Source organism: Trichechus manatus, unplaced genomic scaffold (genome assembly GCF_000243295.1).
Source record: "Trichechus manatus latirostris isolate Lorelei unplaced genomic scaffold, TriManLat1.0 scaffold00178, whole genome shotgun sequence".
NCBI classification, from domain to species: domain Eukaryota; kingdom Metazoa; phylum Chordata; class Mammalia; order Sirenia; family Trichechidae; genus Trichechus; species Trichechus manatus.
The window spans coordinates 3,261,227-3,282,670 of NW_004444114.1; the positions used below are offsets into that span (position 1 = coordinate 3,261,227).

The window sequence follows — 21,444 nt, forward strand, 5'->3', positions numbered from 1 at the left end:
ACAAAAACTAACTCAAAATGGATCAAAGACTTAAATATAAAATTGAAAACGATAAAGATCATGGAAGAAAAAATAGGGACAACACTAGGAGCCTTAATACATGGCATAAACACAACATGAACCATAAGTAACAATGCACAAGCACAAGAAGAGAGACTAGATAACTGGGAGCTCCTAAAAATCAAACACTTAAATGCTCATCAAAGCACTTTACCAAAAGTGTCAAAAGACAACCTACAGACTGGGAAAAAATTTTTGGCTATGACAAATCCACTCAGCGTCTGATCTCTAAAAATCTACACGATACCGCAAAACCGCAACAACAAAAAGGCAAATAACCCAAATCAAAAATGGGCAAAAGATATGAACAGGCACTTCGCCAAAGAAGATATTCAGGCGGCTAACAGACACATGAAGAAATGCTCACGATCATTAGCCATTAGAGAAATGCAGACCAAAACTACAATGAGATATCATCTCACCCCAACAAGTCTAGCATTAATCCAAAAAACACAAAATAAATGCTGGAGAAGTTGTGGAGAGACTGGAACACTTATACACTGTTGGTGGGAATGTAAAATGGTACAACCACTTTGGAAATCGATTTGGCACTTCCTTAAAAAGCTAGAAACAGAAGTACCTTATGATCCATCTATCCCGCTCCTTGGAATATATCCTAGAGAAATAAGAGCCATCACACGAATAGATATATGCGCACTCATGTTCACTGCAGCACTGTTCACAATAGCAAAAAGATGGATACAACCTAGATGCCCATTAATGGACTAATGGATAAACAAATTATGGTATATCCACACAATGGAACACTACACGAGGATAAAGAACAACAATGAAACCGTGAAACATCTTATAGCATGGAGGAAGCTGGAGGTCATTATGCTGAGTAAATTTAGTCAGTCACAAAAAGACAAATATTATATAAGACCACTATTATAAGAACTCAAGAAAAGGTTTAAACACAGAAGAAAACATTCTTTGATGGTTAGGAGGGTGGGGAGGGAGGGGGAGGGTTATTTACTAACTAGAGAATAGATAAGAATTATCTTAGATGAAGGGAAGGACAGCACACATTACAGGGGAAGTCAGCACAACTGGACTAAACCAAAGCTAAGAAGTTTCCTAAATACAACCAAACACTTTGAAGGACAGAGTAGCAGGGGTAGGGAGGGGTCTGGTGACCATGCTTTCAGGGCACATCTATGTCAATAGGCATAGCAAAGCTTATTAAGAAAATGTCCTGCATCCTACTTTGGTGAGTGGCGTCTGGGGTCTTAAAAGCTAGCAAGCGGCCATCTAAGCTGCATCAATTGGTCCCAACCACCCGGAGTAAAGGAGAATGAAGAACACCAAACACACAAGGAAAGAATTAGCCCAAGAGAAAAGGGCACATAAACCAGAGACTTCATCAGCCTGAGAAAAGAACTAGATGGTGCCTGGCTACCATCAATGAACGCCCTAACAGGGAACATAACAGAGAGTCCCTGATGGAGCAGGAGAAAGGTGGGGTGCAGATCTCAAACTCTAGTAAGAAGACCAGACCCCAGAAAGCATGGCCCCTGGATTCTCTATCAGCCCAGAACTAAAACAATTTCCAAGGCCAACTCTTCAGACAGGGACTGGACTGGACTGTGGGATATAAAGGGATACTCATGAGGAGTGTGCCTCTTAGATCAAGCGGATACAAGAGACTATATGGGCAGCTTCTGTCCGGAGGTGAGATGGAAAGGCAGAGAGGTTAGGAGCTGGTTGAATGGACATGGAGAATTGGGGGTAGAAAGGTGGAGTGTGCTGTCACAGTATGGCGAGAGCAATTAGGGTCACATAACAATGTATGTATAAACTTTTGTATGGGAGACTAACTTGAAATATAAACTTCATTTAAACTACAACAACTTAAAAAAAAAAAACCTACAGTGTAGAACATCTCAGGATGAAAATATAATGTGAGTGTAATAGTTTCTGATGTGAGTGTTCAGCAAAGGACATCTACTGCACACGATATTTGAAATAATCATGTGGATAAGATAACTCATTCTGTGAAAATCAATAAGACTGTAGACACGTGGATGCTTACTAAGCGGGCCCATATACAAAGTGGTCATTGCAAAAGGGATACAGGCTGTCCATGCTGATTAACAAGGTAAAATTGTCCTTGACCAAGATTTATCTAGCTATCACCACTGGCGAGTACCCAACCTGCCAAGGGCAGAGGCCAGGAATGAGTGAGTCCCCAGTATAGCTCCATTTCTCGGGAGGTTCAGTGAATTGTCTAGTTTATTACATTGGACTACTTTCATCATGAAAGAGACAGTAAGACACCTACTCTGAGTATGGGTTTGCCTTCCCTATCCACCTGCTTCTAGTAACATCACCATACACAGATTTATGGAAGCTTTATTCACAGTCACAGTACACTGCCACACAATGCTTCTGACCAGGGAGCTAACTTCATTGGAAGAAAAGTACATCAGTGGATTCATGCTCATGGAGCTCACTTATCTCACCATTTGCCGCAGCATAATATACATGCTCCGAATCAACAATCGATATATGACACCAGTTCTCCTGTAACCATTATGCATGGATCTGGAAACGAAACTGTGGGCCTAGCCCCTGACACTACAGATGTCCTTCACACCTAAAAACCCACTCACAGCATTTTTACCTCCCACTAATATTTATTCCAAAGGGAAGAATGTCTCCACCAGAGAACATAATAACTTTCACATTAAATTAGGGTATAAACTGCCACTTGGTTATCTTGGGTTTCTTATACCACTAAGTCACAGGCAACAACAACAAAACAAAAGAGGTTACTGTGCTAGTTGTGGTAACTACCTCTAATTTTGATAACCAAAAAGAAATTGTGAACTTGTCAGCGTAAACAGGGAAGGCTATATCTGAAAATGAGTGGTTATCTGGGATACCTTCAAGTAATTCCATTTGTAAAGTAAAAGTTAATGGAAAGCTAGAGCAACTCAATAAAGGCAAAACCACTATTAGTTTTAGATATGGAGGTGAATATCATAAGAGTCATCTAGAAGAGTTATAGGTTTGCCTCTGGGAAGTGGAAAATGGTGGTGGTGAGAGGGCAGCTGTTTTTTAGGTGTTTTACCGCTGTATCTATGTATAACTTTTATAAAATAAAATTCAATTTAAAAATATACTTTCCCCAAAAGTTACTTCAGCACTTCACTAGAATTAAAAAATTAACTTGATAACTTGGAAATAAGCAATTAATCCTGGATAAACTTTTAAAAAAGCAAACAGTCACAAATTAAATGCAAGCACAAAATTCCTGAGTTAGCTGTGAAAAGGAAAAAGTACTGATTAAGTGGATTTTCAGGTCTACCTATCCAGACACAATGTACTCTTTACTTAAACAGCTAATTTTGATACTGCAATTCAAATGTAACTTACATGATCTAGCTTTTTCTTTTTTATAGATTGATCATCATTAAATTCATCATCCTCATATGGCTCTGAAGAAGAAGAAACTTTTCTTTTCCTGGGTCCACCACCTTTAAAAACAGAAGAATACTCAAACTTTGCACACAAATAATAACAATCAAAATAAAGGTAAAAATCTAATACATTTGTAGGCACTTCTCCTGACTTCAGGCCTAGTGTTCTTTCTTCCTTGTAGTATGTATACTCAAGAAAAATCAGTTGAAATTGAAGGAAAAGTAAACTGACTCTTTTCAGTCTTTTAAAAATAGAAATCGTTGTAACACTATATTTGCAAATCATATTATTTAATGCTAAAAATATATTTCTAAATTGACCAGTAATTTTACAGAGTAATATTGTGTGTGTGTTGGAGGGGGGGGGAATTCTTCACAACGACTGAGTGCTTGGCAGTGAAAAAAAGTTGAGCACATCAGTGTACATTACCTCAATAGCGTCACTGACATCACTAATTATTATGTATGTACTATGAACCAAGCTTTGTACAAGGCCTTTTGTAAGCGGTTTCATTTACTTTTCACAACAAATCTAGAAAGTAGGTAATATTTTCATTATACAAATGAGGAACTGAGATATAGACAGCCTGGTGGCACAGTAGTTAAGAGCTTGGCTGTTAACCAAAACGTCAGCAGTTCGAATCTACCAGTTGCTCCCTGGAAACCCTATGGGGCAGATCTACTCTGTTCTATCGGGTCATTATGAGTTGGAATCAACTCAATGACAATGGGTATTTTAAAGCAATTAATACTGTTAACCTAAAAACAAGGAAGTATAACGGTAACGAGAAATCTGCATACTATATCATAAAACAGAAAACACACTCAATCTACATGATCTTAAGATGTCGTGTTACAACACCCCCCCACTAAAAAACAAAAACAAATAGCTGCTGTGGCTGCTTATGTACAACCAAACACCTCAACGGATTTGGTTTCCTGGTTTCCAGGTTTAGAGTTATGGTTTCATGGGACATTCCAGTTAACTGGCCTAATGTGTTTAGTGCTTCCATTCCACCTCCCAGTTTCTTGCTAGTGCCTGATGTATTAAAAGTTTGCTAGCAGCTCACGACAGAACAAACCATTCAAAACAAAACAATCGGTCTCCATTTGCCTGGAGCAACAAGAATAGGAGGAGCAGCCTGGGAGTGGACAGCCCCGTAAAACCAAATGAGATTAACGAGGTACAGGAGTCCAGTGACAAGGGCCAGAAAGCAGAAGGGAACAAGGAAGCTGGTGATAGGGAACCCAAGGTTGAGTAAGGATATTGTTGATGTGTTGAGATTGTTAACCACCGTCATAGGGCAACATTTGTAGTAACTGTTAAATGAGAAACTATTTTGTTCTGTAAGCCTTCATCTTAAGTGAGAATAACAGCACAATTCGAAGAGCGTAGTCTATGTCACTGAACTGTGCATGTAGAAATTTTTGAAATGGTGTATCTTTGGCTATGCGTATTTTCACCAAAAAAAAAAAGAGGTTGAGAAGTTAGAGGGTTGATACGTTGTGGGCTTGTTAACCAATGTTATAAAACAACATGTGTACTTCTGTTTCATGAGAAACTATTTGTTCTGTAAGCCTTCACCTTAAGTACAATAAAAAAAAATAAAATTAAAAAAAAAAAAAAGAATAGGAGGAGCAAATGGAATGTGTGGCTAACAGCCTCCATGAATAACTGCTTCCTTTGTCATGAGACCAAAAGAACTGGATGGTGCCCAGCTACCATTATTGAACACTTTGATCAAAGATTCTATAGAAGAATCCTGATCAAAAGGGGGAAAATGCAGAACAAAATTTCAAATTCTCATGGGATCCAGCATTCCTGGAGGCATGGAGGCTGGATAAACCCCCAAAACTATTGCCCTGAGATAATCTTTAAAACTTAAACCAAAAATATCCCTTGATGTCTCCAATAGTTTACTTTAGGTTAACAAGTAAAGAATGTTTGTCTTGAACACTCTGCTCTTTTACAATCTACCTATATGGGATCAAACTGACAACAGCAACTTGAATGATTAGATAGGAAACTTAGGGGACAGTGAGTTTATGTTAATGCAGGAGGAATAACCCAGAAGTGGAGGGTGAGAATTGTTGCACAACTCAAAGACTGTAATCAATGTCACTGAATTGTACAGGTAGAAACTGCTGAATTGGCAAATGTTCTGCTGTGTATATTCTGAACAACAGCAAAAAATAAAGCAGATTTTTTTTTTAAAAAGCCATGTTATATATTCGTACTTTACATATATTTATTTCTTAAATATTTTCACTTTCAGGGAACCATGGTGGCACAGTGGTTAAGAGCTCAGCTGCTAACCAAAAGGTGGGCAATTCAAATCTACCAGCCGGTCCTTGGAAACCCTACGAGGCAGTTCTAACCTGTCCTATAGGGTTGCTATGAGTTGGAACTAACTCTATGGCAATGGGTTTGGTTTTGGTATTTTTCACTTTCAGAGAGCATTTTACTCAGACACATTGCTATGTTAATATGAAAGCACCCGCTAAAGCTCAAAAACGTTTATGATTTCAACACTCATTATATTAGTACCCCAATTATGAAGGAAGCCTGACTGCACAACAGTTAAGTGCTCAGCTGCTAACCAAACAGTTAGCGGTTTGAACTCCCCAGCAGCTCCATGGGATAAGACTTGGTGATCTGCTCTAGTAAAGCCTACAGTCTAGGAAACCCCATGGGGTAGTTCTACTGTGTCCTATAGGGTTGCCATGAGTTGGAATAGACTCCATGACATAATAACAACCACCACCCTACTTATGCACTTGGAATAAAATTTGTAGAAATACAATATTCAAAATACAGATGTACATGACAGCTTTATAATTGTAAGCTTAAAAATTTCAGAACATGGCTAACTACATAAAAGTGATGCCATTAACATTTTCGAATATAATTATTTAATTATATCAGTATCAATACTTAACTTTTTTCTCCAGATCCATTTCATAAAGTAAATGAGCATTCTGCATACACTAATGATTTTCAGCATCCATTTAAAAAGGGGGAAATACAACCACCACTCCACTACCACCCATAGATTTGTCGGGGTTAGGTAACCATTGTTAATGATATTCTATGTTTGAAAAAAAGCTTCAAACTAGATGATTTATGCAAAGTCAAGTAGACATATTTTTTCTTAGAAAGAATTAAAGCTTTGCTTTTGTCAGTCTTAAGTAACTACTTATACATCCTTTTTTGTTAATATGGCACTAAATTTTCACATGTATATAACATGGCTACAAGGTAAAAATAATCTGCAATATTTAATGAGTAAACATGGGAGAAAATGCAAACTAAAATTTTAGTACAAAAGCTTATGTAAGAGCACACAACGTTTAGCTATCCACATCTAAAACTAGTGTGTTTATAATTATTCATTTTAAACTTAGGTAAGAGAACAAGTTAATATTCTACACTAAATAGCACTTCTAAGCTATCAATTTAATAAATTCTCATCCTTTACTGAGAACACTCATTATCAATTTCAGGGAAAAAATCAAGTAAGTTAGGGCTGTACCTTATACACTAGATAAAATGAAATTTCATCTAAATTTACTATTTTAAAATTAAAAAAAAAACAAAACTAAGAAAATATGTACAAAGAACATAAACAGAAAAAAACGAAAAGATGCTCAACCTCAATAATAATTAAAGACAGGCAAAATAAAATAATCTTTTTTTATTTTCATACTGCCAAAGATTTAAAAAACTACTAAATGGCCAGTCGTAGCAAGACCATGGGCAAAGAGTCACATTTAAAAACTATGAGTTATTACAGCCTTTCTAGAAGGCAATCTATATCACTTTAAATGTGAACATCTTTTAGTCCAGCAATTCTTTTCTATGATTTTTTTCCACGGAACTGATAGAAAACATTTGCTTGAGTATACTACAAAAATTTAATCCAAAAGTCAGAATGTCCATCAATAAGGTATTAAACAAATTAGGATACATTCATAAAATGTTACCGTTATAAAGAATTAGATAATTTTTAAAAAATAAAATGACATGAGAAAATGTCTAACATAAAAAACAAAAAGGTTACACAACAGCAGGGCAGTAGAATCACTGTCACATAAAAAATGTTTTGTCTATACGTATACCGTATTTTCTCAAATAATGCACCCACACAAATAACACACCCAATATAGCTCGCTTACAAAAATAGCAGGGGGAGGGAGTTGCGAGGTTGGCAAAAAACGTGTAACACATGCGTTATCTGCATAAAATCACAGCACATATATACAGGTGAAGAAATACATAGAGAGCCTCCTGACAACACCAGTAAGTTCACATTTTGACCTTCTAAAGTATATATATTATGTATCTGTTTTTGCAACTTAAGTATTCCTAAATAAAAACTTCCAAAAGCAAACTGTGCATAAAAGATACCTTTACTGCTTAATATGCAGGGTGACAGTGTCCATAAAGATTGTAATTTGTAGCAAAACCAACATCCAATGTTATGACTTACGGAATTGTCCAAGATCTCTTACAGGTTTTTAGAAATCTCTTTTGTTGAAAATTGTCCTAAAATGCCCAAAATAGTTTCCTATCTTCATGATACAGTATACTGAAGGTTATTTTACCTTGGTGAAACAAAGCTACCATTCTATACACTACCTCAACATGTACCACACTAAAGATAAAGATTTCTGATTTGGCTGCCCTGCTCAATCCAAAATGCTATATGAGAGTTGATTTAAAATGTAATAAAACCTGGATTTCTTGTTTCCTTGTAATTTCCCACCTGTCTAACTTTTTTTTAAAAGAAATAATATGGGACTTCCAGGCCACATGGCGCTATAGTCAGAAGCACCACACCATCCCTCCGCAGCAAAGAGCAGAAAAACTAAGTCAAAGAGTCACACATCAATCCTGAAACCCTATGCATCAAATGAAGAGATAAAGAACTCAGCCAAGCACCGAATGGAATAAGAAACTGATAGAGAACAGAGAGTGAGGAGAGATACATGCAGAGGTCCCCTATCAGCTACTGCAGCACGGATCCACCATCTTGGACTCCTATTGGAGATCTGCTAACAGGGGGTACGAGAAAGCAACTTCATGGAGCTTCCAGCAGGAGACAGAACAACTGGTAACCAGTGATATAGGCCTTCCCAACCCCCACCCTTCTTCACCCCTACTTAGCCTCCTCTGCTTCCTGCAGCCACAATCTCTTGACTGGGAAGCACCCTGATGTCACTTGGATTCCGCCCGCCCGCACTGGCCAGCTCCCTGAGTGCCTTTATTGGCTACTCATGTTGCTTTTTATCCCAGCTTCCTTAGATTTCTTCCTTACTTCTCACCACCTCCCCCCTCCTGTCTCTCAAATACCTGGCTCGCTGCAACATCTTTGCTTCTTACTGAAAGGCTGTGAAACACCACTTGACTGAAACTGCTTCCTGGCCCGTGCGGCCATGTGGGTAGGACCCCCAGGGCTATTTTGTTTGTTTGTTTGCTCTGATTTGTTCTGTTTTGATTTCTTTCTTTGTTTTCTTTTTCTTTTCTTGGCTTGGGAGCCCCTTCTAGCTGGGCAGTACCACGTGGCTTGAAAGCTACTCTCTTACTCTGTGCAGACGCACAGGGACATCCCTGGGAGCATTTCTTTTTTCTTGTTTGTTTTTGTTTCTTTGCTTTGTTTTCTTCTCTCTCTTATTGCCTTTTTGTCTTTCTTCATTTCCACTTGCTCGGTTTATTCATTTTTTTCTTTTAACCTTTTTCTTTTTTTTTCATTTTTGATTTTCCTCATTTCTCAGTCTCTCATCTCTCCACTCGAATAGCAAGCTCCCTTAGCACTCTTTTTTGTTTGTGTCTATGTTTTTGGCTCCTGTTCCTCTCTCCTCACTCTCATCTTTCCCACACCTATCTTAGCTCCACACATCACAATCTACCCCCTCCTTCCTGCCTACCTGCACCACATGCTGAACATCACACTCCCAAGCAGCAAAGGCACGGCCTACTGGAAACTGCCCTGCAATGATTCCTTGTCCACACTGTCAGCCCTGGTAAGTGCCACAAACAACCCATCCCAGCAACTCCCCTTCAGCTGGACCTGCCCTGCTGTACCATACCTGAGGGACTGACCCTGCCCATTACAGAAGGAGGTGAGAAGTATCTTGCTCACAGACTAGCAAACAACAAAGAACGCACAGCCCACCTGCTCAGACATAACCAAATTTTAAAAAAAGCAGGATGAAACAAACAAATCTACAATCAATAAACAAGGAAAATAACCACTGAAATGCCCCGAAGACAGCAGACAATATCAAAACATTTACAAAAACAGGACAGGATCGTTCCAGCAAACATCCAAAACAAAACATCAGATGACCTTCCAGTAGAAGAAAAGGCACTAGACCTAACTGATAGGGAATTCAGATCTCTAATATTCAGAATTATCCAAGAGTTGAAGCAAAAAGCAGACAAAAATAAGGAAAAAATAGACAAATACATGAAAAAGGCAGGCAAATTTATGAAAAACACAGACAAAAAACTGGAAGAATTCAAGAAAATAATACAGGAACAAAATGCTAAAATAAATTCACAAGTTGAAATCATACAAAAACAACAATTAGAAATCCAAAAGATAAACAACAAGATTTCAGAAATGGACAGTGTCATAGAAGAGATGAAGAGTAGGTTTGAAACAATGGAAGACAGGATCAGTGAAACTGAAGACAAACACTTGGACACAACTCTGAGGAAAAATCAGAAAAAAGAACAAAGAAAAATGAAGAAACCCTGAGAATTATGTGGGATACAATCAAAAGCAAAAATCTGTGAGTGATCAGAGTTCCAGAACAAGGGGAGAAAACAGAAAACACAGAAAGGATCACTGAAGAATTGCTGACAGAAAACTTCCCCAATATCATGGAAGATGAAAAGCTGATCATCAAAGAAGCTCAACGAACCCCATATAGGATAGACCACAAAAGAAAATCACCAAGGCATATCATAATCACACTCACTAAAACCAAAGACAGACAAAGAATTCTGAGAACAGCTCGAGAAAAACAAAAAGTCCACATACAGAGGAGAAACAGTAAGAGCAAGCTCGAATTATCTGGCAGAAACCATACAGGCAAGAAGGCAATGGGATGACATATATTAAACCTTGAAAGAAAAAAACTGCCAGCCAAGAATAATATATCCTGCAAAACTCTTGTTCAAATATGATGGTGAAATTAGGTTATTTCCAGATAAACAGAAATTAAGGAACTATGTAAAAACCAAATCAAACTTACAAGACTTATTAAAGGAAGTCCTTTGATCTGAGAATAAACAACGTCAGACCACAGGCTGAATATACGACACAGGATTGTACTAGCCAGATACCAACCTAGGAAATGAACTCTAAAGGACTATGCAAAACCAAAAGAATTGCAAGAGGGAACCAGAGAGCTTAAACTGTAAATGACAATAGCATCAGAACAATCAAGGAGGGAATAAACGGGGTAGGTATAGAACCTTCTAATGCAGAGAAAGGCAAGGCGATACCAAGTAATAATAGACTGGTTCAAATCTAGGAAGATAAGGGGAAATTTCAAGGTAACCACAAAGAAAGTTAACAAACCTACTCATCAAAATAAAGAAGAAAAACATAAAGTCTCAGTAAAAACAAAACCTACAAAAATGGAGGAAATGAAAAAAAAATCCACAAACAAAAGGAACTTGGCACAGGAGAGTGGGAGGAACAAAGAAAACGTCAGCACCACAGGGAAAAAAAAAAAAAGCACTACAAAATGCAATCCCACTACTAGGAATATATCCTACAGAAATAAGAGCCATCACAAATAGACATATGCACACCCATATTCAATGCAGCTCTGTTCACAATAGCAAAAAGATGGAAACAACCTTAATGCCCATCAACAGATGAATGGATAAACAAACTATGGTACATACATACAATGGAGTATCATGCAAAGATAAAGAACAATGATGAAGCTGTGAAGCATCTCATAACATGGATGAAACTGGAGGACATTATACTGAGTGAAATAAGTCAATCACCAAAGGATAAATACCGTATGAGACCTCTACTGTAAAAATTCATTTAAAAGTTCACACAAAAAGAAACAATCTTTGTTGGTTACAAGGGATGGGAGAGGGGACTACACAGACAATAGATAAGTCGTAACTTTGGTGAAGGGTAGGTAACACGTACACAATACTGGGGAAGCCAGCACAACTTGTACAAGGAAAGGTCATGGAAGCTCCATAGACACTTCCAAACTCCCTGAAGGACTGAACTGCTGGGCAGAGGGCTGTGGGGACCATGGTCTCGGGGAACATCTAGCTCAATTGGCATTAACACAGTTTATAAAGACAATGTTCTACATTCTACCTTGGTGAGTAGCATCCGGGGTCTTAAAAGCCTGCAAGCAGCCATCTAATATACTCCACGGGTCTCACCCTTCGGGAGCAAGGGAGAATGAAGAGAACAAGATACAAGGAAAAGATTAGTCTAAAGGACTAATGGACCACGGCTACCAAGGCCTCCACCAGACCGAGTCCAGTATAGCTAGATGGTGCCCGGCTACCACCGACTGCTCTGACTGGGATCACAATAGAGGGTCCTGGACAGAGCTGGAGAAGGATGTACAACAAAATTCTAACTCACAAAAAAAGACCAGATTTACTGGCTTGATAGACTGGAGAAATCCCGAAAGTATGGCCCCTGCACACCCTTTTAGCTTAGTGGTGAAGTTACTCCCGAAGTTCACTGTTCAGCCAGGGACTGGACAGCATCATAAAACAAAATGGGACTAATGAGGCACAGTAGTTCAGGGACAAGGACTAGAAGGCAGGAGGGGACAGGAAAGCTGGTTATAGGGAACCAACATTGAGAAGGGACAGTGCTGACATGTCATGGGGCTGTTAACCATTGTCATAGGGCAATACGTGTACTAACCGTAATGAGAAACTATCTGTTCTGCCATCTTTCATCTAAGTTACAAAAAAAGGAAAAGAATTATCTATGTGAGATCAAATTGACAACAGCAATTCAAAAGGTTTGATGGGAAGCCTAGGGGGCAGTGAGTTGAAGATAATGGTGATGGAGTAATTTGGAAAAGGACAGTGAGAATAGCAGCACAACTGGAAGAATGTAATCGATGTCACTAAATTGTACATGTAGACACTTTTGAAATGGTGTATCTCTGGCTATGTACACTTTCACCAAAAAAAAAAAAAGTCCTCCAAGGTTGAGAAGGGAGTGTTGACATGTTGTGAGGCTGTTAACCAATATCATAAAACAATATGTGTACTGACCGTTTAATGATAAACTATTTGTTTTGTAAACCTTCATCTAAAGTAGAATAAAAAAAATTTAAAAAGAAATAACATTGAAGTATAGTGCAAGACTGAGAAGAAAAAACTCAGAGGACATTCAAAGTTAATGAGGATTATAAATTCCATTATGGTTTTGTCTTTTTTGTTTCCTCATGTAACCTCAGTGCCTAAAACAGAATCTGGCATCTAGTAGGTTCACAATATTTTTTAAATTAATGAGTAAGTTATATTATATGAATTACTCGAGAAAAAAGATTAGGCACTACTTTGGAATAGTTATTCTACAAATTGTTTTCGATGGAAAGATTATGGAATATTGAGACAAAGTAAGAGCAAGAAAGAATATGTAAATTTTCCCAAACTATTTTCCAACTCAACAAATGTTAACTGAGCCTATCATTTTTCAGGAACTTTTAAGTAAGTGCTGCTGTTGTGTGCCTTTGAGTTGCTTCTGGCTCATAGCAGCCATATACGTGTGCCAGAGTAGAACTGCCCCATAACGTTTCCTAGGCTATAATCTTTACAGGAGCAGAGTGCCAGGTCTTTTCTCACACGAACTCCCTGGTGGGTTTGAACCATCAACCTTTTGGTTAGCAGCTGAGTGCTTAACCACTGTACCACCAGGGCTAGGGGTGTAATAATGAGGAAGACACAATCTTTTCCAATACCATTTTCCATCATCAGATGACAGTTAAAAACAAATAACTGCTAACATTTACTAAGTACTTACTATGTGCCATATACTACAGTCAGAAATTTACACTAACTTTATCACTTCATCTTTACAATAACCTATGATGTCAGTATTATACTATTTTACGGCTGAGGCAACAGACACAGAAGAGTTAGGCAACAGTGCCCCAGGTCACACAGCTAGTGACTGACAGGCAGGAATGAATATTTACGAAAAAAAGAAAAAGAATTTTGACATTCTGTGCAGGCAGAAACCACATAATACAATACTGTCCCTTTGCTCAAATGTGGTGGTAAAATGAGGTAGAAAATTAAAGAGGGATGATGGGTGCATCAGAACACATAATACTATTTTCCATTTATCTTAAATCAAAAAAAAAAAAAGCTAAAAAAATCCATTTCAGGAAACAGGCATTCACTCACACACTGCTGACTGTATAACATGGCACAACCTTTTAAAAAGTAACACGCAAGGACATATTAAAATTAAAAATGTGCACACTCTTTGATTCAACATCCTAGCTTGATATTTATTCTACAAAAATAATAAAAATGTATAAGGATACAAATATTTAATCTTTCTGTAGACTAAATATCAAACTGAAGGAGCCCTCGTGGCCCAGTGGTTAAGGGCTCAGTTGCTGACCGAAAAGTCGGTGGTATGAACCCACCAGCCACTCCTCGGGAAAAAGATGTGGCAGTCTGCTTCCATAAAGACTTACAGCCTTGGAAACCCTATGGGCAGTTCTATTCTACCCTATAGGGTCGCTATAAATCCGAATTGACTCAACGGCAACAGGTTTATAAGGAAATTTACCTTAGTACTATAACAATGAAAACATAAATGCTAGTTAATAAGGAAACAGTTAACAAACTTAACTATGGGTTGTCACAGAGGAATGCTATAGACTTTTTTTTAATGTGATGAATTCAAGGTTATCTCATCTTGGTTACTATGGTAACTCTACAGTGATTTTTTAAAATGCAAACCATTACTATTATTACATTTTGTAGTCTAACTTTACGTGTGTATACTGGTGTGTGTAAACTTAGTAAAAATTTGAGAATGTACTCCATTAGTCTCACCCCTTTGGGAGCAAGGGAGAATGAAGAGAACAGGATACAAGGAAAAGATTAATCCAAAGGACTAATGGACCACAGCTACCAAGGCCTCCACCAGACTGAGTCCAGTACAGCTAGATGGTGCCCGGCTACCACCACCGACTGCTGTAACTGGGATCACAACAGAGGGTTCTGGACAGAGCTGGAGAAGGATGTAGAACAAAATTCTAACTCACAAAAAAAAGACCAGATTTACTGGCCTGAAAGAGACTGGAGAAACCCTCAGAGTATGGCCCCAGACACCCTTTTAGCTCAGTGGTGAAGTCACTTCCGAGGATCACCATTCAGCCGGGGACTGGACAGCCTCAGAAAACAAAACGGGACTAATGAGGCATGCCAGTCCAGGGACAAGGACTAGAAGGCAGAAGGGGACAGGAAAGCTGGTGATAGGGAACCCAAGGTTGAGTAAGGACAGTGTGGACATGTAGTGGGGTTGTTAACCATTGTCATAGGGCAACATGTGTACTGTTTAATGAGAAACTATTTTGTTTTGTAAACCTTCATCTAAAGTGAGAATAGCAGCAAAACTGGAAGAACGTAATCGATGTCACTGAATTGTGCATGTAGAAATTTCTGAAATGGTGTATCTTTGGCTATGTGTATTTTTACCAAAAAAAAAAAGGTAGAGAAGGGAGAGTGTTGACATGTCGTGGGGTTGTTAACCAACGTCGTATATGTGTACTGACTGTTGAATGAGAAACTATTTGCTCTGTAAACCCTCACCTAAACTAAAAGAAAAAGAGAGAGAGGGAGAGTAGGAAAAAAAAAAGTCGAGAATGATATAAAGCAAATTTAAGAATGGTTTAGCAAGGCTTGCTTTCATCCCTTACTAAAAATACTTTTTTAATTAATGGGATTACAGGTGAATTGTACTTGTTATATTTTTTGGTATGTTTAATTAAAAAAAAATCCTAAGGCATTATTTACTAAAAAATTGGAGGTTATTTTATATTGCAAGTTCCTTCAACTGTATTTATTTTTTTATTCCGAGTCTAAAACATGGCATAAATATATACCACCTAGAACCTTCCACAAGACATTATGTCCCTACTGACTCAGAGTTGTAGATCTGTCAATAAAACCACAATGTAATTACAAAGGACACTTAGGAAAGAAAATATCTTCAAAATTTCACTGTTATGAGATTTGATCTATAGAAATTAAGCAAAATTACCAATGAGAAAATAGCCCTACCCCTCTTCTGGAAAAAAATTCAACTTAGACAACCAGGTCCCCAAATAGCTGCATGACCTCAGGGAAGTAAATTAACCTTCTTAAGCTTCATTTTCTTCATCTAAAATAACTCATACGTTCCTGTAAGAATTCATGAATGTGCTTGGTAAACTGTAGAGCAATACTGAAAATGATATTATTATTATTATATAAATGAACACAGTTTGAAACTAAGTCCGGCATACCTGCGTCACCAAACATCAGCAAGGCAGCAGCAATTGCTCCATCCATGGTGCTTGTTGATTCAATCAACTATCAAAGAGAAAAGATTGTTTTAAAAATAACACTTTAAGAATTGATTCACTAAGTTATTCAAATATTTAACAACAAATATATTAAACATGTACGAGGTGGGGAAAATCTGTGTATGTACAAGGTTGGAAAATGTGTAATAGTTAAAATCCTACAATACAATTTTGGACAACCTGATTTATCTAAAACATAACTTATGTAAGCATATTTTAAAATGAGATTTGCTTATCCTATAAAGGAAAAGTGAAAACATAATAAAATATATACAGTATATTCGACGTTTCTGTTGTTAACTACAAGATTTTACACTGGAACTTTACAAACTTCTTCTGTGTCTAGATACTGTGTGTGGTTGCAAGTAAGAGACAAAGACAGACAGACACACAGACACAGGCAGAAGGAAAGCATGACTGATAGACACTTATCTGCATTCCTATTTTGGGGGGGAAAAGATAGCCCAATTCTGCTCTCATTTTTTAGTTACTGACTTCTCAAGATGAGAATTTTTTCAAGAATATTTTCAAAAATTATTTACATAATTTTCAATATACTGTTTTTATTTTGTTTGTAAGCATTTCAGACTTCAGAAAAAACTAAACATCCTATACTTTTCTCTTGCTATAGTTTCCTATGTTTACAATGAATTACTTATTTTAAAAACATCTTACCTTTTAAAAGTTATTTCTGTATTAAATAGCCTCATTACTAAATGGTACTCGTAAATACAGTTGAAATGGCAAATGTTTTATGTGTTTATTTTACCAGAATAAAAAAAAAAGTCTCAAATCAAATATAAGAGTACTCTTATCTATACTACTTTTCAAAATCTTGGATCCTCAGATGTCCTATAATCCCCTCTCATTTTCAAAATGCTATATTCTCATCAAGCCTAGAACTAAATTTATATTTCACAACTTCTTGAATTCTTTTCTATGAGTCTAAAAATCTTTGTAGACTAATTTGTAAATGTTACTTTAAAATCCCCTGAAATGATGGGGATCCCTGAAATACAGATTTCAAGAGGGTGTTCTATTTTGAAGTGAATGATATGCTCAATTCTCACAATTACAGATACAGTAAACGAAACATACAGAAAAATTCTGTTAACAATTCTATTTTCCCACTGAAATTAAAAATTAGAGAAAAATATTTCCAGAGAGAGAAAAATGCCGTTGAACTAATACGAAAACTTGGCAAGCAAGCTAAAGCTTTTCAATGGGACCTGTTGCTTTATGATGAATATTTTACACTCCACCATGTTTATTCTTTGGAAGCTTTTTTCTTACTACTGCTTTCCAACACTAAAAGTATGCCCTGTAGCTACTAGTAGATACATTTCTTTTTTTTTCTCTCTCTTCCTTTGTGGGGGAAAGAAAATCAGATCAGCAAGCAAGTAACACTGCTGGCAGGGGAAAGTGTAGACTCAATATACCACTGTAGTTTTACTTCGCTAATAGTGAGATTCTCAAAAATTATTTTGAAAAAAAAAAAAAAAACATGTCGGTTAATGTTAAAAAAAAATAACACAGAATAATGGGAATAACTTAATCTACAATTCAGAGTTCAAACTCTAAGCCCCAAGACAACCTCTGGTTCACAGGCACGTTTGTTCTGTTTGGCCTGAACAGTATTTTTGTTTTTAATTCTTTAGTTACTATTAAAAGGAATGAAAAATACATGCTAAACATGGATGAACCTCAAAACCTTGTACTAAGTGAAAGAAGCCAGTCATGAAAGATCATATATTCTGTGATCCTATTACATGACATGCCCAAAATAGTCACATTTAAAAACACAGAAAGTAGATTAGTGGTTGCCTAAGGCTGGGAGAACGAGGAGACCTGGCGGCACAGTGGTTAAGTGACGGGATACTAACCAAAAGGATGGTCATTCAAACCCATCAGCCACTCTGGAGGAGAAAGATGTGGCAGTCTGCTTCTGTAAAGATTTACAGCATTGGAAACCCTGTAAGACAGTTGTACTCTGTCCTACAGGGTTTTGCTATAACCCTGTAGGACAGTTGTACTCTGTCCTACAGGGTTGCTATAGTCAGAATCCACTTGATGGCAACAGGATTTTTTTTTTTTTTGGTAGGAGTGAAAGGAAGGGAAATGGGGAGTGACTGCTAAGGAGTTTAAGGCTTTTGGGATAATGAAAATATTCCAAAATTGGATTATGGTGACAGTTGCACAACTTTGTAAATATACTAAACACAATGAATTATCATCTTTGGACAGGGGATCTTTACGGTATATAAATTATACTGCAATAACCAAATCTGTTGCTGTTGAATTGATTCTGACTCACAGTGACACTACAGGACAGAGCAGAACTGCCTCATAGAGTTTCCAAGGCTGTAAATCTTTACAGAAGTAGACTGCCACATCCTTTTCCTGGAGCGGCTGGTGAGTTCGAACCCCAGATATTTTCGTTACCAGCTGAGCGCTTAACTGCTGCGCCACCAGGAATCATATTGCAATAAAGCTGTTAAATAAACTGGTTACTAATATTAAATAAAAACCCAGCTTTTTAATTTATTTGAAAATCTGAGTATCTGGTAACAAGCTAGAAAACCCACGTGGCCATAGCCAGCTAGAGCAGCAGCCACTCCTTTCAGAAAGAGCTATGAATGTACTCTACGTCAGAGTCCACCACTTCAAAGTTACCTGTCCAACCCATACAGATGTGTTTAACTCTTAAATCTCAGATTGCATGGGGATGGGCTGGGGCTGTTGGGGCTTGCTGTTGGTGTTGCTAAGTACAATGTTGAAAAAAACTAAACCTGCAACTAAATTACTCCCCTAAGATCATTCAAATAATAAGTAGCTGAGCTAGGAGTAAACTATTATTTGTCACAGATTTATTCTCTATCTAAAACATTATTGAAAAGTCAATTTTTACTTGCTCTTATAACAAGAATCACCTATTATAAATCAAACGTTATACATTCCAACTCTAGCAGCTTATTTTCTTTCTGTAGTTAAACTGATGTTTCTCAGCAAGAGTGCCACTGGCAGGACAATTTTTATTTGTTATGCAGGACATCCTCAGTATTGTAGGGTGTTTATAATCCCTGGCCCTAAGGCACTAAATGCCAATAGTGACCACTTGTGATTATGGAGGTAAAAAGTTCTCTGACGTTTCCAAGTGTTTCCAGTGGGCACTGAGGGGCTCCTCATTTTAAGACCACACAAGCACAAACAAACAAAACTCACAAACTGATATGAGCTACTAAGGCTCAAATTATTTTATCATTTACAGGTGGATAAATTAATGAGTTAAGATTCTCACCAAATCAATCTCTGGCATTTACCTTTTTATTACACAATAGTTAATAATTATCTTCCAATATAAGATAGCTTTAGAAAAATGACTATCCACTAACTAAAGCACTGGATACATCAATACAATCACAATAATCAATTGCTGTAAAGGGTATAACCTTAAGTAAATCGTTGTCACTTCTTTGCGGAAAAAGTTCCTTCAAGGTCTGAAGTTTAGCATCTTTAAGGTCTTCCAATTCTGAAAGGTCTTCCAATTCTGCAATATCATCATTATTTCTACCTGCCATGGTAGGATGGCCTTGAGACTCTTCATCTTCAGATGGCTCAGAACTAAAATATTTCCAGAACAAAAACCCAACATTTTAAATGTACTACTGTTATTAGTACTGTCTATAAACGTACATGTAATACAGAACATCTCTAGCTCCTTTCAATATTAAATGTAATCTACACTTGTCAAAGGGGTAAAAGAACTTTTTTTCATTTCATTATGGTTATGTATATAAATCTACATTCCCAAAGTCAGTATGCTTTACAAGTAGCTCAAAGTATCTGGACTTGGACAGAAAAGGGCAGTCAGGGGAACTACCTGTCATTTATTTTGTTAAAATCACCACACATTTATTGCATACCCACCTTCTTCTCTTACTCTTTTTTCACACATGTGCTGCATATCAATGAGTATATCACGTATCTCCTGAGAAATTATGAAGCCTACACTTATACAAAGTAAAACAATTTTCATAGCCTATCTAGGTGATCGGGATCTAGATATTAAAACTGGAATAGCCCAATTCAATATCAGAATCTCTGCCAGGGACAAAACATTTCCTCAGCAAACAGAGCATTTATTTCATGAGGCATTATTTTCCAACAACTAACTATAAATCCCATTTCATTTTTCTTTATATGTTTATTCTATATAAAAGAACAAATTTTGCATCAAATTTTTCTCACTTATTCCCTAAAAAACAACAACAAAAATCTCCTTTTGGAATTTTGGTTTTCTAAGATGGTAGAGATTCTGGAGGTCAGAACTAGAATTGTGCAAGTAAGCACAAGTTATAAAGATCAGAAAAAGCAAGCAAGATGGGAAGATAGTTAAGTATATTCCTAGAATATAGACTTTGCAATGCAGCTAGACCTATTTTTGAACTCTAACTCTTAGACATATCCAGAATCAGCTAAAATAGCTTCTCTACATCCATTCATGTTAGTTTGGTTTTGCCCTTTACGGCACTGGTTATGCCTAAGATCTGAAAACATTTAAAAGCAGATTCCCCAAAATTAGAAATATGTATTTTAACAAGCTCCTAGATGACTTCTTGAACCTTGCTCTGAGAAACTGCTCTGAAGTAGCTAAGTAAAAATAAGTATCTCCTTTTTTCACTATGCCCATCCTTCAAATATTTGAAGACAATTACATTTGTATTCCCTTCCAGTATACCCAGACTTCTCATTCCTGATGCACTCATCTCTGAAATCTTGCCCTACACTTCAGTACTCCTAGTTCACCAACGAAATTAAAGCATTCAGGTCAGAATCCCTTAATTTCTGCCCTAGATACCACTTTCCAAAGTCTTTCTCGCTGTCACAACCTTAACACAGTGTTAGTCTTAGGAACTTTCACAGAGGGAAAAACTTCACGTGCTTCTTGATGTGTAAGTACATAATAAGTGCTTCCTGATGTAGGAAGTCGTCCATGAATCTTACCCTGCCTTGTATTTAACTTCCAGTTTATAGGAAACACAAGTGAAAGAACAGTAAGTGCAACATCATCATGAGGAAACAGAAAAATCTATTTTCTGAAAAGACAACTGACCTCATCTCTTCAATAAGTCAAAATTCTTAAAAAGCAAAGGGGGAGGGAGCAGGATGAGGAGAGTGGACTGTTTTAGATTAAAAGAGAACTAAGAGTCTTAACATCTAAATGCAATGAATGTTCCTTGTTTGGATCCTAGTTTGAAAATCCGGCAATAAAACACATGCAATTAGAGTATGAACTGAAAATCTGGAAATTGGGTATGAGAGAACTGTTTATGGATAATGATACTGTGATTAT

General features: G+C 37.1%; 1 protein-coding gene across 2 annotated transcripts in view; it reads right to left on the bottom strand.

Moving 5' to 3' along the window:
* The window catches only part of SMARCAD1 (SWI/SNF-related, matrix-associated actin-dependent regulator of chromatin, subfamily a, containing DEAD/H box 1), a 128,393-nt gene that overhangs the window by 65,564 nt on the left and 41,385 nt on the right, over nucleotides 1–21,444 (bottom strand). For both annotated transcript variants that reach the window (XM_023741346.1, XM_023741345.1), the window contains 3 exons: nucleotides 19,541–19,712; nucleotides 16,032–16,098; nucleotides 3,442–3,542 (listed from right to left, as the gene is read on the bottom strand). In XM_023741346.1, coding sequence (XP_023597114.1) covers nucleotides 3,442–3,542; nucleotides 16,032–16,098; nucleotides 19,541–19,712 — 340 coding nt within the window. The remainder of the gene's footprint in view (nucleotides 1–3,441; nucleotides 3,543–16,031; nucleotides 16,099–19,540; nucleotides 19,713–21,444) is intronic.